The 23,872-nt window shown below is 47.8% G+C and overlaps 1 protein-coding gene across 2 annotated transcripts in view; it reads right to left on the bottom strand.

Moving 5' to 3' along the window:
• The window catches only part of LOC110496395 (AT-rich interactive domain-containing protein 1A), a 112,150-nt gene extending 88,497 nt beyond the window's left edge, over positions 1–23,653 (bottom strand). For both annotated transcript variants that reach the window (XM_021572270.2, XM_021572271.2), the window contains exons 1-4: positions 22,420–23,653; positions 4,408–4,635; positions 3,127–3,753; positions 2,883–2,999 (exon numbers count right to left, since the gene is read on the bottom strand). In XM_021572270.2, coding sequence (XP_021427945.2) covers positions 2,883–2,999; positions 3,127–3,753; positions 4,408–4,635; positions 22,420–23,322 — 1,875 coding nt within the window. In that variant the 5' untranslated portion in view covers positions 23,323–23,653. The remainder of the gene's footprint in view (positions 1–2,882; positions 3,000–3,126; positions 3,754–4,407; positions 4,636–22,419) is intronic.
• Between the last annotated feature and the right edge of the window lie 219 nt (positions 23,654–23,872).

Raw genomic sequence — 23,872 nt, 5'->3', positions numbered from 1 at the left:
ACACACCGAGTCTTCTACACAACACAGCCCCCAGCACAACGACAGACACACACGCTACACAACACAGCCCCCAACACAACGACAGACACACCGAGTCTTCTACACAACACAGCCCCCAACACAACGACAGACACACACGTACAGTGTCATAGGGGTCATTAAGTATTCAGACCCGGTCTCTTTTTCCACATGTTGTTAAGTTACAGCCTTATTCTAAAACAGATCTAAAACAGGTCTGATGAAACCAATATTGAACTATTTGGCCTGAATGCCAAGTGTCATATCTGTTTTTCATGGTTCAGGCCCCTTAGTTCCAGTGAAGGGATATTTTAACACTACAGCATACACATTCCAGATGATTCTATGCTTCCAACTATGTGGCAACAGTTTGGGGAAGGCCCTTTCCTGTTTCAGCATGACAAAGCCTGTGCACTAAGCGAGGTCCATACAGAAATGGTTTGTCAAGATCAGTGTGGAAGAACTGAACTGGCCTGCACAGAGCCCTGACCTCAACCCCATCGAACACCTTTGGGATGAACTGGAATGCTGACTGCGAGCCAGACCTAATCACCCAACATCAGTGCCCGACCTCCCTAATGCTTGTGGCTGAAAGGAAGTCCCTGCAGCAATGTTCTGACATCTAGTGGAAAGCCTTCCCAGAAGAGTGGAGGCTGTTATAGCAGCAATGTTCCAACATCTACTGGAAAGCCTTCCCAGAAGAGTGGAGGCTGTTATAGCAGCAATGTTCCAACATCTACTGGAAAGCCTTCCCAGAAGAGTGGAGGCTGTTATAGCAGCAATGTTCCAACATCTACTGGAAAGCCTTCCCAGAAGAGTGGAGGCTGTTATAGCAGCAATGTTCCAACATTTAATGAAAAGCCTTCCCAGAAGAGTGGAGGCTGTTATAACAGCAAAGGGGGGACCAACTCCATATTAATGCCCATGATTTTGGAATGAGATGTTTGACGAGGTGTCCACATACTTTTGGTCATGTAGTGTTCATTTGAACTTGAGTACCTTGGATTAGATGAGAGGTCATTGGTGGGAAACAGTACTCTAAGAATGTGTTCACCAGAAAGGGGAGAGTGTGTGTGTGTGTGTGTGTGTGTGTGTGCCTACACTGGAACAGCATCAGCTGATGCATTTCAAACAGAATAGGGAAACGTTATTAAAATAATTAAAGTGAAGTGAACAGAATAAACGCAGTATGGGGAACAACACAGTATGATGAGCTCAACAGTAAGACAGAGAGAGTGTGTGTAGTTCAGTTAGCTACCCGGCTGAAAACAAACAAGGAAGCAGCTCAACTCGTCCGGCTGGTTTCAGCCTTGCTGCCAGCCGGCTGTTTCCCCCTTTCTCATGCTGCTTGTTGTAGTTGTTCTTCAACCAGGACTACCTACCGTCAGTTAGACTTCTGAGTTCCCACAGGAATACGCAGCATACCAGAACAGACTGAGCCAGGTGCTGACAGCCAGACAGCCCCGTCTGGATGTGCACTGGCTGAGGTGGTGTTGCCCTGCTAAACTTAATGTCCATCATGTTATGGTGAAACCAAAACAGAAATGGCCACAGTGTGAACAATTATGTTTTTCAAAGTCTGATTTTAAAAGGCAGTAGATCTGAGCTCTCCTAAACCTACGTACCTGACACAATGATCAACTACCAACGTGCTCTGTTCTGCTTGGGCTATCTGTTGGCATTGGCTAAGGCAACACTGGCTATTATGATATGGCTGAGGCTGCCAGTGTTGCATCTGTACTGTTCTGGCTGAGGTGTTGTCTGCCTGCCTGGCTGGGTGTCTGGCTGAAAGGCAGCATGGTTAATGTTGACTAATCTGCACACTGTGTCATGTGCACAGGGGAAGGTAGGGGTGGGCTGGCAGTGAGCAATCTGATGGTTCAGACCACTGCCAGATTAATGGCTCTCATAGCCAATCACACACAGCCGATGGGGGAATCCCCGGGACACAAATAACCTCCTTGGCCAATGGCTGAGCCCGGAGATAAAGAAATAAATGTATAAATACATTTTTTAAAAGAGGGAAACATCCTGAGGACATCCCCCACTGGCACTGAAATCTCTCTCTCCCTCCTCTCCCTATTTAAGTCATCTGCTTGCACTTCCTCACTCCCCTCCCTCCCTCTCATTAACAATGTAATGTTTCCCTGCAGACGTGTTCTCTGTCTAAACCTAGAAACAAGCACAGATAGGGTCTCCTGCTATACCGTCACGCTCGTTCACACAGAGAGAGTAGTCAGAGTTCAAAACCATTCAGTTTCATAATCATTTAGCTTAGTTGATCTATTCCCAGATTGGAAATACTAAGCATTTGCTAATTAAATAGGGGTGAAATAAAAAGGTCCATTTCAAAGTGAAAAGGATCACCATGTTTTGTTGTTGGTTTCAGTACCTTTTGTTTCCCTCATGAATATGTTTTCACCTGCTTATCGAGACAGGTTGATTGTGGTTCAGTACAGCCTTTCAGGCCCATCTATCCTCTGGCCTCCCAAAAGCTCCACCAACCAACCCTTTCCCTCACCGTGGAGTGTGAACGGAACGCTCACCTCAGAACAGCTGTCAACCCAGGAGAAAGGGAGGTGATTCCCCCCCCCCCCCCCCCCCCCACGCTCAAGACTCACCGCCAATAAACACGGACTTGTGTGTTCCAGCCGACCACCATATGAATAATCAAGGTCAACACAGCCAGCAGTCCAACAGAGAGGACTGGGCCGGAGGACGTGAATATGTTAAATAAGGTGCTGGGAAAAGATGACTGCTGAGTGGACAACTTAAGGAGGTAGAGGTTGTTGTAGTGTGGTAGATTGTGTGTATGTACGTGTGTGTTGAGTGACAGACGGGTAGTGTGTGTTGAGAGTGCTTACTGGTAAACTAGAAGGCCGTCCCTGCATGCTGTCCTCTGTGCCACTCTTGTTGGAAGTCGTGGGCTGGTTGGAGGGGGGAGCACTGGACTGGGAGCTGAACGAGTCCTGGGAGAGCTCCTGAAGAGAGAGGGAGGAAAGAGGGCGAGGACAAATACATGAATGTGTGTAAAGTGAGGAACCCTGAAAGCCTGAGTAAGCTTCCCAAGCTAATGCCTAGACCCTAGACGGATAGGTGATGTTTTACCTGTGGCGGAGGTGGAAACCCATGGAAGGGCGACTGCTGCTGCAGGGGTGGGGTCTGGGAGTAGGGTGAGGGCTGGCCCTGCTGAGACTGACCCTGCTGCTGCAGGGGTGGGGTCTGGGAGTAGGGTGAGGGCTGGCCCTGCTGAGACTGACCCTGCTGCTGTGGGGGTCCACTGTGACTTGGAGATGGGTGTTGGCCCTGGGGGCCCGGAGAGGATTGGTGGCCGGGGGGTGGCTGGTGGACTGGGGGTTGTTGATGGCCTGGGAGTGGCTGGGCCTGTGGAGGGGCCGCCCTATCTTGCTGCTGCTGCGGGGGTCCTTGCTGCTGCGAGGGGGGTTGCTGCTGTGGAGGCTGCTGCCCCGGGGGTCCTTGCTGCTGAGGGTAGCTGGGCCCGGACTGGCCCTGCTGGGGCCCCGGCTGCTGCGGGGGCTGGGTTGGTCCCTGGTTGTAGGGTGGCTGTGCCTGGGGTGGACCCCCTTGCGGAGGCCCTTGGCCCTGGGAGGGGTGGACCTGCTGGGGGTAGGGGGCCTGCTGCTGGCCAGCGTGTGGTGGGGGGCCGTGCTGGCTGTAGTAGCCCTGGCTCTGCTGACCGAAGCCCCCTGGACCCTGCTGCCCAAAGCCGGCCATCTAGAGAGGACAAACCGCAATGTAGTCACAGATTTAGTGGCTGTGGGCAGCAGGGTCCGCAGGCACATTAAATGGAGCCCACAGGAAACAGAAGTAGAATCCTCTGGTCTACATAAGGACAGTGATTTGAGTCCTATTGAGATCCAGCCCTGCACACACAACTGGCAAAATACAATATATTACAAAATGCACAAAAATGACAAATTGTTTTTCATGAAAAACAAATCACACTCAGCGGTTAGCATGAAACGTAAAATATTTTTCTACATTAGGCAATATTAAGAGGATTCAATAGCAATACTCTTCACTAGCTGCCCTTTTAAGTCCACTGAGGAAAAAGCCCTGTGATGTCTAGCAGGGCCCTGACCCTCTTAACCATTCAAAGAAAACACAAAGTCCTGCATCAAACCCACCTGAAGTGGCTGTTGTCTGAGACAGGTAACAATGAGACAGGACTCGCCTCCTCTACAGGGTGCCTATAACACCCAACAGGCCTGTCTGTGTGTCTCTAAACTAACAGAGCTGTTTAAGCTGTGACTGCATGGCAGTGTTATGATCTTAAGAGTGTGCTGAGAGAGCGAGACAGAGCGAGAGAGAGAGAGAGACAGAGCGAGCGAGAGAGAGAGAGCTAGAAGGATCGACAGCATTACCAACCTGTTGTCCGTATTGCATGCCAGCCATGCCGGTGGGGGTGCGTCCCTGCATGCCCATAGGATACCTTTGAGGCCCCGGGGGTCCATAGCCCTGGCCTGAGTAGGAGGCACCCTGTTGGGCCCCTGGAGGAGGAGGGCCCTGCCCCTGGCCTTGCTGCTGGGAGTAGGGGTTGGCTCCACCGTACCCCGAGCCCCGCATCTTCCCTACATGGTCCATAGGGCTGGGGGGCTGGAGAGAGAGGGGGAGGGCTTGTAAGAAACCAAACTTAGGACATTCATACATTTATTTCCATCTTTAAATTTGCAATCACTGAACTCCTAAATAAAATCATTTGAACCAACGCAACTTATTAAAATGTGACCCTTTGAGGAATGGTACACAAGCTGAGCAGGAAAAAGAACACGAGACGTCACTACGGAGGCCCATAACTAAGTTATGCCGTCGGTGGGGAGAATGAAACCTATAGCTAAAGAATGCCAACAAAACAGTCAGGGCGGATTGGTTTCCCACAAAAAAAAAAGGAACAACTTGGCCATGAATGAATGAGCCCAGTATCCTCCCTCCACCCCTTCGCCAGGAGCATTTGACTGCCCAGGAGATCAGAACGCCAGTGGGAAGACAAAGTTACATCCTGACGTTGGGGAGTGTTCAGGTTACTCTGAAAATAATCTGGAGGAAAGAGAGGTATTTGTCTGTCTGTGGTGGCTGGACGCGAGCACATCCCTCGGGGGAGGGGAGAGAGAGACATGGGAGAGGACAGGCCTGACCTCGCCTGCACCTGGGGTGGAATGGCTGGGGGGGGGGGGGTCCCAAATACAGTAACCGCAGTCCCAAATACAGTAACCGCAGTCCCAAATACAGCAACCGCAGTCCCAAATACAGCAACCGCAGTCCCAAATACAGCAACCGCAGTCCCAAATACAGCAACCGCAGTCCCAAATACAGCAACCGCAGTCCCAAATACAGCAACCGCAGTCCCAAATACAGCAACCGCAGTCCCAAATAAAGTAACCGCAGTCCCAAATACAGTAGTCTCCGAGTCTGACTGAATTGGAGAAATACCACCACCAGTGTTTCCCCTACTACTGAGAGCTGAGGAGGGCTAGTTGGCATCACTCCACTTTCATCTTTAACTCTGCATTTTTGGAAAAGTACAAATAAGTAATTAGTTAGCATTTCACTGTTAGTCTACAGCTGTTGTCTACAAAGCATGTGATAAATAACATTTGATTTGACTACAATAGCTGTTGTTTTCTTATACATCTGAGCCAGTGTTCACCTTTGCATGTAAATGCCAGCGGCAGCGACCACCAATCAGAGACGATGCTCGTACAGAGAGAAGATGCTTTGAAGTACCAGGCAGCAGCACCTTGAGCCTCTCTGACCCCAAGACAGGACGGCAACACAGACACAAAGCAACAGACACAACACCTTCTCACTGCTTCCCATGGTTACTCATCCATGTCATGTTTTTCCCTCCCAAACCTCAGTGCCTGATTATACGAAGACAACCACAGTCTATTTATAGTCCAGACCAGAGAGCAGGGAGAGGAGGGAGAGGAGGGAGAGGGCAGTGTGCCTGAAATGTAACAGGTCCCAGCTGTATGGTGTTTTGAACCCGTGCCAGAGACCGGCTCCTCTTCTCCTCCTGTTTTAATAACGCTGTTTGGCACTGCATGAATGACACTCGCGATACAGGGGAGGGGGGAGGAAACTGGTCCCGTGGGGGCAGCAAGAGGGAGGAAACTGGTCCCGTGGGGGCAGCAAAGGGGAGGAAACTGGTCCCGTGGGGGCAGCAAGGGGGAGGAAACTGGTCCCGTGGGGGCAGCAAGGGGGAGGAGGGGGGAGGAAACTGGTCCCGTGGGGGCAGCAAGGGGGAGGAGGGGTGAGGAAACTGGTCCCGTGGGGGCAGCAAGGGGGAGGAGGGGTGAGGAAACTGGTCCCGTGGGGGCAGCAAGGGGGAGGAGGGGTGAGGAAACTGGTCCCGTGGGGGCAGCAAGGGGGAGGAGGGGTGAGGAAACTGGTCCTGTGGGGGCAGCAAGGGGTGGGGGGGTTGTCAGCATAAAGAGATACTACATTCTATCCACTCCACATTTTACCTCCAGCCACCCACAGGGCAGGCCTCCCTCTCCAGGCTACCCCAGGTTCAAGGACAGTGTGTTACTATACTCCCTCGGGTCATAACAGGACCCCGCCACAGGGAGGTGGTCTCCTGTGACCTCTCCTGCACTTTTAACCCTGTCCGTCTTGGAGTCTGAATGGACTAGCATCCAGCCACACAACTTTTAACCCTGTCCGTCTCGGAGTCTGAATGGACTAGCATCCAGCCACACAACTTTTAACCCTCTCCGTCTCGGAGTCTGAATGGACTAGCATCCAGCCACACAACTTTCTAGCGACCCTCTGGCTAGAAAAGCTAAATACTGTTTGTTTGCAACCACTTTGAAGTTGGACGTATTAAAATGGTTTTATTTGGTTAAAAACAAAATCACCGCCATAATAGCTAGACTATACTGCAGAAAAAGATTGGTTTTCCAAGATAACAATAGCAGTGTTAAGCTTCAGGACAGTCAGGTCATCACTCCAAGAGAGAGTTTGGATGTGTCTGCCTGCCATAAAACTAGGATGATCTGTCCTGTCTAGTCACCTTCCCTCCCTCCAGCCACGTGTACCTGCCTGACCCGTGTTGACATCGCCAGGGCAACCACATATATCCACTGTGTTCACACAGTAAGTAACCTCCTCTAACCTGAGCAGGGCAGCATCCCAAATGGGCACCTTATTCCCTATATAGTGCACTACGTTTAACTGGAGCCCAATTCCTTATTACATATCCTATAGGACTCTGGTAAAAATGTTTGCACTTTATAGGGAACTGGGTGACATTTAAGGCCACTAGCAGCTATTTACCAGCCTCCATTTTTTTATGATCAATGACAAACGCAGAGACATAAGAAACGCAAACGTAAAACCAGAAGAATGGAGGCAGGCGGTCAGTTTTACCAGCCTCACAGGGGTGTCAGTCAATCACAATCAGGTGACAGACCATGCTCTATACTATTCTTCCATTGATCAGTATACTACCAAACCTTTCCTTATATTGTTGAAGTTGTTCAAATGTCTGACACACACACACACACACACACACACACACGTCTCTGAGGCCCTCTGGGATCCCCTTGAGGTGTGAGAGAAGAGAGGAAGCGAGAAGAGAGAGCGAGAAGAGAGGGAGCGAGAAGAGAGGGAGCGAGAGAGAGGGAGAGAGGGAGCGAGAGAGAGAGAGAGCGAGAGAGAGAGGGGGAGCGAGCGAGAGAGCGAGCAGGAGCGAAAGAGAGGAAGCAAGAGAGAGGGAGCGAGAGAGAGAGAGGGAGCGAGAGAGAGAGAGGGATTGAGAGAGAGAGAGAGAGGGAGCGAGAGAGAGAGGGAGAGGGAGCGAGAGAGAGAGAGGGAGAGGGAGTGAGAGAGAGAGAGGGAGAGGGAGTGAGAGAGAGGGGGAGCGAGAGACAGGGAGGGAGGGAGGGAGCGAGAGGGAGGGAGGGAGCGAGAGGGAGGGAGGGAGCGAGAGGGAGGGAGGGAGCGAGAGAGAAAGGGAGAGGGAGCGAGAGAGAGAGAGGGAAAGGGAGTGAGAGAGAGAGCGAGAGGGGGAGCGAGAGACAGGGAGGGAGGGAGGGAGCGAGAGGGAGGGAGGGAGCGAGAGGGAGGGAGGGAGGGAGCGAGAGAGAGTGGGGGGGGGAGAGAGAGTGAGGGAGCGAGAGAGAGGGAGGGAGCGAGAGAGAGGGAGGGAGGTACCGGTACAGAGTCAATACGCTGGAGAACAGGTCAGTAAATAACAATAGAGGGGCTATATACAGGGGGTACCGGTACAGAGTCAATACGCTGGAGAACAGGTCAGTAAATAACAATAGCGGGGCTATATACAGGGGGTACCGGTACAGAGTCAATACGCTGGAGAACAGGTCAGTAAATAACAATAGCGGGGCAATATACAGGGGGTACCGGAACAGAGTCAATACGCTGGAGAACAGATCAGTAAATAACAATAGAGGGGCTATATACAAGGGGTACCGGTACCCCGCCCAGCCAGACAGAGCGACGCTCCCCCGCCCAGCCAGACAGGGCGACGCTCCCCCGTCCAGCCAGACAGCGCGACGCTCCGCCGTCCAGCCAGACAGCGCGACTCTCCCCCGCCCAGCCAGACAGAGCGACGCTCCCCCGCCCAGCCAGACAGAGCGACGCTCCCCCGCCCAGCCAGACAGAGCGACGCTCACCCGCCCAGCCAGACAGCGCGACGCTCCCCCGTCCAGCCAGACAGCGCGACGCTCCCCCGTCCAGCCAGACAGCGCGACTCTCCCCCGCCCAGCCAGACAGAGCGACGCTCCCCCGCCCAGCCAGACAGCGCGACGCTCCCCCGCCCAGCCAGACAGCGCGACGCTCCCCCGGAATAGAGGAGGAGTAGGATAGGGGTACGGCTAAAAGCTATGAGAATTGGTCGTCTAAAACGTCTGGAACAGAGAGTAAAAGGAGGTTTCTGGGGGCGATAAAATACCTTCAAGGTATAATGTACAGACAAAGGTATGGTAGGATGTGAATACAGTGGAGGTAAACCTAGGCATTGAGTGATTATGAAATATATTGTCTCTAGAAACATAATTGAAACCAGGTGATGTCATCACATGTGTGGGTGGTGGAACTGAGGGGTTGGATAAGGTATAATGAGCAGGGCTAGCGGCTCTACAGTGAAATAAGCCAATAAACACTAACCAGAACAGCAATAGACAAGGCATATTGACATTAAGGAGAGGCATGCTTAGTTGAGTGATCATAAGGGTCCAGTGAGTAGTGAGGTTGGTTGGAGTCACGGCGATTCAGACAGCTAGCCGGGCCATCGGTAGCAAGCTGGCAGAGGATGGAGGTCTGTTTTTAGCCACCTCGTGCGTTTCCGTCCGTATAGTGACCCAAGAAAATTGTCCGATAGACCTACTCGGATAGCAGCCGATAAGACAGCTAACGATTAGCGGGTCCCAGATGGGCATTCAGGTAACGTTGCGACGGAGGGGCCAGTTGGTAACTCCCTCGGGCAGATAACGTCGGTAGTCCAGTCTTTTGATCTGAAAGATGTGGTCGGATTGTCCACATGGCTGGTGTGACAGTTACAGAGGCTCCAGAGGCCAACTCAACATGCGCCGCCCAAATGTTGTAACAACGCAGAGGGCTCTGTACAAGTCCGCATTGACATGATTGGTTGACGGTAAAACACAAACTCACTTCCTTGACAACAACTCTGCGAATCCCGAGAAGAATGCCCTGACTTCTGCTGAGGTCACATCACCATAAAAAAAAGATTCTAGATCTCTGGTGCCCTCGAGGCATTTGTCTTATTTCACCAAACGTAAGCTTTAAGCATCAGACAAGCTCAATGCATATCGTTTATTTTATTGAAAGACACAGAGGATGTCTATATATGGAAAAATACACTTAAAATGTCTGCCAATCGATTAGTTGAAAGAACAGACAATCACGTGATTTTTTTGGTAGGGGACAACTTTAGCGTCCTTTAATGAAATCAACTGCACTGATCAACAATATAAACACAACATGTAAAGTGTTGGTCCATGTTTCATGAGCTGAAATAAAAAGATCCCAGAAATGTTCCAAATGCACAAACATATTAACTCTTTCAAATGTTGTCAACAAATGTATTTACATCCCTGTTAGTGAGCATTTTATCCTTTGTCCAGATATGCCACACCTGTCAGGTGGATTATCAAGAAACGGATTAAACAGCATGATTGTTACACAGATGCACATTGTGCTGGGGACAATATAAGGCCACTCTAAAATGTGCAGTTTTGCCACACAACACAATGCCAGTCTCAAGTTGAGGGAGCAAGCAATTGGTATGCTGACCCTATTCCCTCAACCCTTGATCTCCTTACGTGATTCGTTAGCGTCACATGCACGTGACCAATATGTCCTGACCTATAGCATATCATAATCACATTAATAAACTCATAACACCCGTAACGTGTCATCTGCATCCATTATGCTGTCATGTGACAAACCTGAAACGGGGGACAAGTTGTGGAAAATACTAGAGATGAAGAACAGGAAGGTCAGGAGCAAATGCTGCAGCATATTATGTGTAACTAAGAGGTGCTGTTAGACTACAATGTCTTTTTTTTACAGTTTGGATATTGTAAGCAAGACTAAATAGATGATAATAAAACTGTTGTTCTGATTAAAGAAGCAGTAAAAATTGCCTTCTTTAGACTAGTTGAGTATCTGGAGCTTCAGCATTTGTGGGTTCGATTACAGGCTCAAAATGGCTAGAAACAAGAATTTTTTTGCACAAATGTGTTTACATCCCTGTTACTGAGCTTTTCTCCTTTGCCAAGATAATCCATCCACCTGAGAGGTGTAGCATATCAAAAAGCTGATTAAACAGCATGATCATTACACAGGTGCACCTTGTGCTGGGGACAATAAATGGCCACTCTAAATTGTCACACAACACAATGCCACAGATGTCTCAAATTTTGAGGGAGCACGCAATTGGCAAGCTGACTGCAGGAGTGTCCACCAGAGCTGTTACGCAAATCCGACAGCTCTCTTGCACACAAAGGAAAAATGTTTTTTTTTGCTACTGCTCAACTAAAGAAATCTCAGTCGACCAACAGCCTGTCGACCAAACAATCGACCAGTTGACTACATGAGGTCAGCCCCACACCAAACACACCAAGGTCGGTATTTCAACACCTCAACATTTCTGTTTTTCTTCATGATGAATCTTACATTGTAAATAAACCTACCATTCCCATTATCTGCTTACATTCCCCAAAAAAGAAATATAGTGTATTCCACATGAGTTTGCAGAAGCATGACTTTTCCCCATTGTAGCCGACATTCTGAGTTCAGTTCTAAGCTGACTGGTGAGCATGACAGTAAAAAGATAGCAGCTGAACAAAGGTTTATGAGCCAACCACAAGATAAGAAGCCAGACACCCTCCCTCTGTCTCTCTCTCTACCACACACTGTTCTCTCTCTTTCTGTCCACTCATCTAATCAATCACTGGAGGGAACTCCTCTGTCCACCCTCCCTCTGCCCTTTTTTTCCCCTCTTTCCCCCAAATAAATAAATAAATGAAATTAGCACATGGCTAATCTGCATAGAGGAAAGCCAGAGCACTCCTGGCAGAGAAGGTTGAGCAGTTGGGCCTGGGAGGGCCAGTTGGGCCTGGGAGGGCCAGGGGAGGGCCAGTTGGGCCTGGGAGGGCCAGGGGAGGGCCTGGGAGGGCCAGTTGAGCCTGGGAGGGCGGTGGAAGGGACTGATGATACTGGTGTGCCCTTTCTCGCCCAGTGTCTGTGTGTCACGGTGGACTCAAACAGATGGGCTGGGGGAAGACAATAAACAAGTCCTGCTAATTTAAATCAGCCACATGGCCTAGAACCTACAAATACTATTGTTCTGTTGTAAAGCCCTCCACACATGCACATTGGGGCTCGAGCACTCAGGGCCTCCATTAAAACGGGGTGTCACTGTCACTTAGGCCCTATGACATGCGGGTCAGTTTTGCGTACGTCAAACATGGATGTTAAGCAATTTAGTACAGCTACTTCAAACCAACTCTAAGAAACAACTTGTAAACCTCCTGAACAGGCCTAATCCAGTGAGTGTTCCCACATGCTCAGGAAACAGGACTACTCAACTTGTAAACCTCCTGAACAGGCCTAATCCAGTGAGTGTTCCCACATGCTCAGGAAACAGGACTACTCAACTTGTAAACCTCCTGAACAGGCCTAATCCAGTGAGTGTTCCCACATGCTCAGGAAACAGGACAACTCAACTTGTAAACCTCCTGAACAGGCCTAATCCAGTGTGTGTTCCCACATGCTCAGGAAACAGGACAACTGCTTTCTGACCAGGATGTACGAAGAGGAGCAAGAACACCCATAACAACACTTTCTATACCAGTACGTCAGTCTTCCTTCCCTGTTCCCCTGACGATCACAGGCCCATAGCTAAAGAACACCCATAACAACACTTTCTACACCAGTACGTCAGTCTTCCTCCCTGTTCCCCTGATGATCACAGGCCCATAGCTAAAGAACACCCATAACAACACTTTCTATACCAGTACGTCAGTCTTCCTCCCTGTTCCCCTGACTATCACAGGCCCATAGCTAAAGAACACCCATAACAACACTTTCTATAACAGTACGTCAGTCTTCCTCCCTGTTCCCCTGACGATCACAGGCCCATAGCTAAAGAACACCCATAACAACACTTTCTATACCAGTACGTCAGTCTTCCTCCCTGTTCCCCTGACTATCACAGGCCCATAGCTAAAGAACACCCATAACAACACTTTCTATACCAGTACGTCAGTCTTCCTCCCTGTTCCCCTGATGATCACAGGCCCATAGCTAAAGAACACCCATAACAACACTTTCTATACCAGTACGTCAGTCTTCCCCCCTGTTCCCCTGACTATCACAGGCCCATAGCTAAAGAACACCCATAACAACACTTTCTATACCAGTACGTCAGTCTTCCTCCCTGTTCCCCTGACGATCACAGGCCCATAGCTAAAGAACACCCATAACAACACTTTCTATACCAGTACGTCAGTCTTCCTCCCTGTTCCCCTGATGATCACAGGCCCATAGCTAAAGAACACCCATAACAACACTTTCTATACCAGTATGTCAGTCTTCCTCCCTGTTCCCCTGATGATCACAGGCCCATAGCTAAAGAACACCCATAACAACACTTTCTATACCAGTACGTCAGTCTTCCTCCCTGTTCCCCTGACGATCACAGGCCCATAGCTAAAGAACACCCATAACAACACTTTCTATACCAGTACGTCAGTCTTCCTCCCTGTTCCCCTGATGATCACAGGCCCATAGCTAAAGCTGGTGAAACTGTTAAAACTAACACAACAGCTAAAACAAAAATGTCTATTAACGGTCAATTACCCGTTGGTTTTTAAAATAAATATTACATCTGGTGGGCCAAATAGTCACCTGTCAGAGCGGGTTTGCAACCATCCATACCGGTTAAAGAGCTAATGTAAACAAAACAAATGTACTGCTGAAGTGGGACGTTTACATACACTTAGGTTGGAGTCATTTAAACTTGTTTTTCAACCACTCCACAAATGTCTTGTTAACAAACTATAGTTTTGGCAAGTCGGTTAGAACATCTACTTGTTTCCAGACAGATTATTTCACTTTTAATTCACTGTATCACAATTCCAGTGGGTCAGAAGTTTACATACATTAAGTTGACTGTGCCGTTAAACAGCTTGGAAAATTCCAGAAAATTATGTCATGGCTTTAGAAGCTTCTGACAAGCTAATTGACATCATTTGAGGTGTACCTGTGGATGGATTTCAAGGCCTACCTTAAAAATCAGTGCCTCTTTGCTTGATATCATGGGAAAATCAAAAGAAATCAGCCAAGACTTCAGATAATAAATTGTAGACCTCCACAAGTCTGGTTCGTCCTTGGGAGCAATTTCCAAACGCTTGAAGGTACTACGTTCATCTGTACAAACAATAGTACGCAAGTATAAACACCATGGGACCACGTAGCAGTCATACCGCTCAGGAAGGAGACCCGTTCTGTCTCCTAGAGATGAACGTACTTTGGTGCGAAAAGTGCAAATCAATCCCAGAACAACTGCAAAGGACCTTGTGAAGATGCTAGAGGAAACCGGTACAAAAGTTTCTATATCCACAGAAAAACGAGTCCTGTATCGACATAACCTGAAAGGTCGCTCAGCAAGGAAGAAGCCACTGCTCCAAAACCACCATTAAAAAAAGCCAGACTACGGTTTGCAACTGCACATGAGGACAAAGGTCGTACTTTTTGGAGAAATGTCCTCTGGTCTGATGAAACAAAAATAGAACTGTTTGGCCATAACGACCATCGTTATGTTTGGAGGAAAAGGGGGAGGCTTGCAAGCTGAAGAACACCATCCCAACCATGAAGCACAATGGTGGCAGCATCATGTTGTCGGGGTGCTTTGCTGCAGGAGGGACTGGTGCACTTCACAAAATAGATGGCATCATGAGGAGGAAAATTATGTGGATATATTGAAGCAACATCTGAAGACATCAGTCAGAAAGTTAAAGCTTGGTTGCAACTGGGTCTTCCAAATGGACAATGACATACTTGGGGCATACTTGGGGTCAAGCTTGTGTGAGCAAGGAGGCCTGCAAACCTGACTCTGTTACACCAGCTCTGTCAGGAGGAATGGGCCAAAATTCACCCAACTTATTGTGGGAAACTTGTGGAAGGCTACCCAAAACGTTTGACCCAAGTTAAACAATTTATAGGCAATGCTACCAAATACTATTTGAGTGTACGTAAACTTCTGGCCCACTGGGAATGTGATGAAAGAAATAAAAGCTGAAATAAATCACTCTCTACCATTATTCTGACATTTCGCATTCTTAAAATAAAGTGGTGATCCTAACTGACCTAAGACAGGGAATTTTTACCCGGATTAAATGTCAGGAATTGTGAAAAACTGAGTTTAAATCTATTTGGCTAAGGTGTATGTTAACTTACGACTTCAACTGTATACAAGTTAAACCCATGCCCGCCACTCTTACAACAGCATTGGTTAGGACTCTAAGCTGACCGCTAGAAGACTGGAATAAAACAAGACAAATACCTCCTCTCCTGCTCCATCGTCTGGGGAGGGAGTGAGGACTGATGTACCACACTACTACTACAGCACACCCAGATGTTCCTCCAGCTGTTCGCAAAAAGCCTAGATTTACAGGACAAAAGGATTAAACACAGAAGCCCCCACACACCATGGATTAAAAAGGCTTTGGTTGCACCGGTTGGAAGCTAACGGGATGAAACAAGGTTAACAGGCCTTTAGCTTTGAGCCTAAAACATACAATAAAGATGAGGCTGTTGTGAGAATCCTTCTCTTCCCTGTGAGCTGATCTTGTCCAGTGGGGGCGGGTCAATTTAACCTTCGGGCTGGTAGCTTTCACTTGGCACAGCCCGTTGTGCCACGGGACAAGTCGCCTGAATGTTGAACTCTACTATAAGACTAGATAGGCTACCCTTTTTTCAAATGGAGGACTTTCCCAATATTGTCTGTAAAGTACTGTCTGGCCTAGGTTGGGAGAAGAACACAAAGCTGTAGCCTTCATACACCAAACACAATATTACAGGTATATTGTATCTCCTCAGCAACCAAAATGTATTCTCCCATTTGACAGAACAACTCTTTTTTTCTGGCTTTGTATTCTTCTATAGGCAGTATAATATCAGGTCAGAGACAGGAGACTGACCTGTCACCCTCACACCACACCCATCTTCTAGCCAGGTCCCTCATATCCTGAAGAGAGGCCCGGGCTGCTGGTGGTTGGACTCCATGGGGTACAACCCTACAATAACTCCAGATCTTTGATTGGCCAACCATCAATATCCTTCCTTGCTCAAATTTCATTAGCCACGCTGTTTTCACCAACCCAGAACGTAAGACATTTGCAGCATAATTATTCTGGTTTAAAAAAGGTACTGTCATGGATAAATAGGCTTTGTGGCCCATGAGGCTAGCTTCTATTTTAGCCATTAGAGTGGGTCTGTTTTATGCATCAGCCAAACAGATAAGACAATCCCATGACGTCACAGCAACAGGTCACATGATGTCCTCAGTGGCCTGGATGACCCCCGTACGATAATAAGTTTGTCACTCAGTCACTACGCTACCATTTACATGCCAGAAATACCCAGCTGAACCAAGCCAGTGGGGCCAAGCCAGGCAGGCAGAGAGGGTGCTTAAGGATACAGTGGGGGAAAAAAGTATTTAGTCAGCCACCAATTGTGCAAGTTCTCCCACTTAAAAAGATGAGAGAGGCCTGTAATTTTCATCATAGGTACACTTCAACTATGACGGACAAAATTAGAAAAAAAATCCAGAAAAATCATATTGTATGATTTTTTATTAATTTATTTGCAAATTATGGTGGAAAATAAGTATTTGGTCAATAACAAAAGTTTATCTCAATACTTTGTTATATACCCTTTGTTGGCAATGACAGAGGTCAAACGTTTTCTGTAAGACTTCACAAGGTTTTCAAACACTGTTGCTGGTATTTTGGCCCATTCCTCCATGCAGATCTCCTCTAGAGCAGTGATGTTTTGGGGCTGTTGCTGGGCAACACGGACTTTCAACTCCCTCCAAAGATTTTCTATGGGGTTGAGATCTGGAGACTGACTAGGCCACTCCAGGACCTTGAAATGCTTCTTACGAAGCCACTCCTTCGTTGCCCGAGCGGTGTGTTTGGGATCATTGTCATGCTGAAAGACCCAGCCACGTTTCATCTTCAATGCCCTTGCTGATGGAAGGAGGTTTTCACTCAAAATCTCACGATACATGGCCCCATTCATTCTTTCCTTTACACGGATGAGTCGTCCTGGTCCCTTTGCAGAAAAACAGCCCCAAAGCATGATGTTTCCACCCCCATGCCTCACAGTAGGTATGGTGTTCTTTGGATGCAACTCAGCATTCTTTGTTCTCCAAACACGACGAGTTGAGTTTTTACCAAAAAATTATATTTTGGTTTCATCTGACCATATGACATTCTCCCAATCTTCTTCTGGATCATCCAAATGCTCTCTAGCAAACTTCAGACGGGCCTGGACATGTACTGGCTTAAGCAGGGGGACACGTCTGGCACTGCAGGATTTGAGTCCCTGGCGGCGTAGTGTGTTACTGACAGTAGGCTTTGTTACTTTTGTCCCAGCTCTCTGCAGGTCATTCACTAGGTCCCCCCGTGTGGTTCTGGGATTTTTGCTCACCGTTCTTGTGTTCATTTTGACCCCACGGGGTGAGATCTTGCGTGGAGCCCCAGATCAAGGGAGATTATCAGTGGTCTTGTATGTCTTCCATTTCCTAATAATTGCTCCCACAGTTGATTTCTTCAAACCAAGCTGCTTACCTATTGCAGATGCAGTCTTCCCAGCCTGGTGCAGGTCTACAATTTTGTTTGTGGTGTCCTTTGACAGCTCTTTGGTCTTGGCCATAGTGGAGTTTGGAGTGTGACTGTTTGAGGTTGTGGACAGGTGTCTTTTATTCTGATAACAAGTTCAAACAGGTGCCATTAATACAGGTAACAAGTGGAGGACAGAGGAGCCTCTTAAAGAAGAAGTTACAGGTCTGTGAGAGCCAGAAATCTTGCTTGTTTGTAGGTGACCAAATACTTATTTTCCACCATAATTTGCAAATAAATTCATTAAAAATCATACAATGTGATTTTCTCAAATTTTTTTCTCATTTTGTCTGTCATAGTTGAAGTGTACCTATGATGAAAATTACAGGCCTCTCTCATCTTTTTAAGTTGGAGAACTTGCACAATTCGTGGCTGACTAAATACTTTTTTTGCCCCACTTTATGTCTGGGTCACACACCTAACCCACACAGTCAGACAACACCTGACTGACGCAATTCCCCCTAGTCTCAACTGACTCAAGTAGCGGTAGTTGGTCGCCGTTATAGGTAAGCACGCCTCAGAGGGGGAGTAGAACCGTTGGACTGGTGAATTTGCACATCCAGCACTGCAATGGAACGAAGCAACAACAGCCACACACACACACATTTTGCTAAGCAACGGTTAGGCCTGCGACATGCAAATTGTGGGGTCGTGGAGAGGTTGATGCATGGCGGGAGATATCAACGCTGCAGCCTGCCACCCTTACACCTGGTCTACATGGTGGTGGAGCCAGAGGCCCAAGGAGAAACAATACTAAACAGGTTTCAGAGCAGTAGAAACAAATGAGAGTCAGTAACTGTACCATTTCACTTTAACTTGTGAAATATAGATTTGGGTTTGCTCAAACCTCATCAACGATGGTATTCCCCAAAATGCATTGCAAGGAGACTCTGTAACGTCCGCTTTCCCATCCCTCATGAAGCCAATGGCATTTTAGCACAGAGAGCTAGCCTGAGCAGAGCTGTGTATGAAAAGCTGTGAGGTACAGTAACAAAATGTACCTACCCCCCAGAATCAACAGCTGAACCGCCATTCTCCACTCTGCAGTCACACATTTAAAGGTTAACCTGCGTCTCGATAAAACACACATCATAAAGTCTGCAGCCACGCTAGCATATAACTATGCTAATCTAGTGCTTTTTAAAGATAAACCACCTAAATGTCAAAATAAATGAATTACCCTTACACTCCAACCTTGGAGTCAAGCAACAGCCCAAGTTTGACATTTTGCCCAAACATGGAGAGACGAGAAGAATGACAGATTTGAATGGGTTAGCACTTTTTTTTTTAAATGTGTGTAGTCCTAAATAAATGCTAGCCTTTGTTTTTAAGCTGCACATGGACCTCCAGTCCATCTTGTAGGCTTCACTTAGTGGTAGACCACTAGCATGGCCCCAATCCCATACCCCTGCTCTCAGGGCAGTGGCTGGTTCAAGTACAAGAAGGAAAGAATGATTTGAGGATTGGGGGGGGGGGGGACCACGTGTGGAATGAGAGAATACTGTAGGGTAAGAGGGGGACAAAAGACGAGAGAGAGAGGAACTGTAGTCCGTATGCACCACCTCCTAGACTGTTCTCTCAGGGCGGAAAACCACTTGTCTGGTCTGTCTGACTGAAGAGGAGAGACGGATAACTGGTGGCACGTGGAGCACTGAGCCGGTCACAGAGAGAAGATCCTCCAGAGGCATCCGCCACGCGGGAACACACAGCCAAGCGCGCACACACACACAGCTGTCACAGGCAGCCAAAGATCATTCACAAAAACATTCCCCCTCCCCTGGGGATCACCCACACTCTTTCTCCCCTCTCACACACAGGATCAGCCCGTCAGACAGGACACACACACAAACGAGGCAGCACTCTGTCCTGGCCATTTGGCGTGTGGATAATCATTACTCAGCACAGCAGACAGACAGACAGACAGGATATAATCCTTGAGTGCACAGCCACAACATAGTAGAGCACACCTCACAGTCCCCACCACCTCACTGGCTATAGCAGTGTTTCTCAACCCTGGTCCTCTCAAGTACCTCCAAACAGTACATCTTGGTTGCTGAGAGACTGACAACATTTCACCTTAAAAATCAGTAATCATGTTCCTATCAATATTTACCTAGAAGATTCCAGAAACTGGTAAAGCCATCACCTGTCAGTATGGGCAGACTAGCTTTAGTCCGGTCAAACTGAGACGTCACCTAGACTTTGGTCCAGCACATCAAGGTCCCCTCGGTCAAACTCCAGTACCACAGACAGACACACGAACGCAACCTTGGTCGAGCTGAATGTGTGGCCAACTACCATATGTCCATGTTGGTAGCTTCAAATTATCCAGGGTTTGTGTTGTCACAAAAATAAAATGGCCACAAATTGTATTGGACACCAACCAGATGTGATTTTAGCCTGGTGTGTGTTGTTCTCTCACAGAAAAGACCTGGGTCTGTCTGTCTGCGGTCAATTAGACAGGCATTAGGCTAGATAGCTCTCACCTTCATATTTGCTCAAAGAAAATGAGCCCCTCCAACCGACCTTCATCAAGCAAATGGGTTTCTTCAGCAATCAATTTGCCCTTTTAAAAGCAAAATTTGTCTCAAAGTGCCCTGCTGTAAATCGGGACTAGACCCCAAAAGAGCAAGCAAAACTCTTTTCCATTCACTCTAAGCCCCAGAGTCTCAGCACCAGACCCCTAACAACCTGGGCATCGTTTAGGGAAATAGACAGCGATGACCTCTGTCCATAGATCTGTACAAAATACATCAACTCCAAACACAGAAACTGAAACACATTGTCAATAACAGTGATATTGTAGCCTAGGCAGGCACAGCTTCCTAATGAGAAGGCTGAGGAGAGGCAATGGCATTTATATTCCGATGTAGCAACTGTGCGAGCACGAGTATGTGAACAGCACAATTCAAGAATAACACACCTCGATCACACAATGGATTTTAACAACATAACAGGATTTAACACAAGGCTCTCAGAGGAGAATGGCACTGGAAACTGCGTAATACTCTGTTTCTTCAACTCTCCAGCAGCTCCACATGCAGAGCTGTGGCTGAATGCATCACAAATTGCAGTCCCGGGTTTTAAATTGTCCACTACACAGCTTGGCCTACAGGAGAATGAACAGGAGTCCACAAACACCTGGGAGAAGGAATGAAACAGAGGAAAGAACAGTCCACAAACACCTGGGAGAAGGAATGAAAGTGTCTTTGAGACAGGTGTTCCCAGTGTATCTTGGGGAGAAGAATAAAACCCGAGGAAAGAACAGTCCACAGACTGCTGAAAAATGTAGCAGTCATCATCAACTAATTCAGTGGTTCCCAACCAGGGGTACCTGGACCCCTGTGGGTACTTAGCCTATCCACAAATGGTACTCGAGAAGGTTCACGAGACCATGGGCCTACTGCTAAAATGCACGAGGGGGAACTTCTGGGGTTCAACGGGCAGAGCAAAATTCAATTGGTGATACAGTAACCGAACACGGTTGGAAACCACTGAGCTAACCAATAACTTGTTTAAAATGCTTCTTTTTTTAAAACCCATTAAACCCTAACCTTGAATATCATGTGAACAACACGTGCAAATGACATAATTGCCAAGAAACGGAAATCAAAAAATTCCATCTAAACTTCAAAAAGAAGTTAGAAATGTCAAATAGGCCTGGCTATTCAATGTTCAGGAGGTTAACTCTCACCTAGCCTACATGTGGTTGATAACATTCTAAAACAGGAAGTCTGTTGACATGGTTACACAGTGTAGCATCACGTGAAATAATCATAGTAACTTGGCTAACACCTTGGCTGCTTGTAAACACTACAACTTCTCCAGCCACTCAGATCCTCTCACACAACACCAGTCAGATTCTCCAACAGAACTCCAGTCTCTCCTCTTAGTGCTGATCCTAGATCAGCTATGAGCACTATTCTAGCATTGGGGAAACAGTCACACCTACTCCCTCTGCTATTCCAGAGTCAGCACTAGAGCTCTGCCACATCTCCAATCTGTCTGTGGAGCTGTACATGCATGTCGAAGTATAAACACAGTATTTTTGCATGTAGTCTACAGCTGAGATTTTACCTAGATTTACGCTAAACAAATACAACTAATGTATTATTTCAGTGCCAGGCAATACAGTTATCATGCAAATTACTAGAGGGACTTACACAACATCATGTGTTCAATGAAACCATCCAGAAAGTATATTTTGCAGTGTTGTTTTATTTCACATGCATGGACACAAAAAATAAAATGTAGGCTACTGCATGCTGACCACAATACAAATCAATAGTTTGTTTGCATTTCATTCAAGCTAAATGTCATGCAACATACTCCGTTAAAACAGGCTAAAGCAGGTGAATAACATTAGTAATGTCATGTTGACATTGCCAGAGCTGATGTGGCTGATTCCTGCAGCGTTATAATGCAATTATAAATGACCAGGAGCAGGGGATGGGGAGCCAATCAGATGTCAGCCAGCATGTCGACCTAAGACCAACTGTCTCCTGGCTTTGACAGCAGGATTTTACCTCCATAATTCAAATCTCAAACCAAACGGATTTCACTCAAATCACGGCTGTGTTTACTGGCGGTACAACTCGGGGATACAGGGGCAAAATATAACGTGTATAAATACATTTTTGGCGGGGATTCTTTAGCGACATAGCTAGCTGGGGAAATAACTGCCAAGTACAAGTTCTGGTAAGCAAAGAAAGAAAACACCTTTGGCCCAATTTCTCCTCACACTCGTGTCCCCTTTGCCCAGAACCTGGCTAAATCTTTACTATCTCGGAGAGTTTGGTATTTTAGCACAGACATGGCTTGTTTCTCTGTTTAAATGCTCTTATAGGAGATGGTGAAGGGAGTAAACAGAGAGGCAGCCATTTTAGAGAGCTAGATACGGTTCGCTACATTGGCAACGGCTGGTCCACCACAACACAGAGCTGTGTGTAACTTGCTCAAAGTGCACCAGTACTGAGGGAAAGTTTACCTGGTTTCTGTTCAGAGGTTGTCCCGTGTTCCCTGGGCTCATAGGAGGCGGCTGGTGGCTCCTTTGTTGCCAACCAGGATGACCCCCACCATACTGACTGCTGGCCATATCTGCTGCTCCCTTGCCAGCCCCTTCCTGGTTACTATAGTCTCCTTGTGGGTAATTCTGGTAGCTCCTCGTAGAGCTGGGAGACGTTAGGAGCTGATTTAATGTCGGGGTAGACGTGGGCTGTGTGTTTCCCATGTTATACCTCTGATTATTGTACGAGGCAGCCATGGCTGTAGTTCCGCCTGCTGGCTGTTGCTTGCCTGGCTGCCCCCCAGCCGCCGGGGGCTGGTTATTACGCGGGGAATTCATGGCGTATCCTTGGCCCTGATAAGAAGTCCGGTTCGGGAAGGGGCTGTAGTTGTTAAAATGGTTGGGGAAGCCGTGGTCTTGTGAGTTGGGCGGGTATGGGTCCATCATGTTGCCTGACTGCACTGCCGGCCCCGCTGCAGCTGCCATGCCAGGGCTTTGTTGTCCGCCATGTTGATGAAAAGAGCCCCGGCTGTAGTGCTGGTTGTACCCGTAAGGAGGTGGAGGGAATGAGCCCTGGTGGTGATGGCCCATCCCGGGGTGGTTATTCCCCTCCGGCCCCCCCGTATCATTTTGGTTGTTATTATTATTCACCCTGGACGAGTTCCCGTTCTTCATGTCAGGCTCCCCTCCTCCCCCTACATTTCCAGCATCGGCCCCGTCCTGCAGATCCTTCTGGCCCGGAGATCCGTTGTCAGATCCAGGTTCCTTATTTTCATGTTGTTTCTCTCCCGGTACCGACTCCTCCAGTGGGTCCCGATCCGGCTTTTTAAGTTCGGATGGAGGGCTAGTGTTGAGAATGGCGACGCTAGCGACCTGCGCGGCCATGATATCCCTATCTGCCTCTCTCACAGCGAGTCACTCACAATCGAGCTCTCTAAATAGCATTGAACATAAATACAATTATTTATAACAATGTACCCGTGTCCCGGATCATTCCCCCTACCTCCGGACCGAATCCGGCATCCACTCCCGTCTCCGATTCGACTGGAAAGTTACTGGAAGTATATAAATAAGAATCCAGGGAATTAATTTACCCGACAGAAAATGTGGGTAGGCTTTCTGTTACAGAACGAGAGTATCAGCAAGATACCGACCAAACCAGCACGAGGCTCCGAGAGACACAGCCATTTTACTGAAGCGTTCAGACGAACGCAAAACACGGAGCGGAGTTCACCAGTTGGTAGGAGACGACTGGGATAAGACAAGCAGGGGTGGATAAAGGATGTATTTGGTTTACATTCATTTGAAGGGGTTATAGAACTAGAGACTCTAGCAGAAGATGATAAATAATGTGACTTGGAAATGTAACATAATTCATAACATTCAACACTGCTTCTTCATTCTGCGATTATGAAAATAAGAACTTTATTACAAA

Source organism: Oncorhynchus mykiss, chromosome 18 (assembly GCF_013265735.2).
Source record: "Oncorhynchus mykiss isolate Arlee chromosome 18, USDA_OmykA_1.1, whole genome shotgun sequence".
Taxonomy (NCBI): domain Eukaryota; kingdom Metazoa; phylum Chordata; class Actinopteri; order Salmoniformes; family Salmonidae; genus Oncorhynchus; species Oncorhynchus mykiss.
This window is presented reverse-complemented; position numbering and strand designations above follow the sequence as displayed.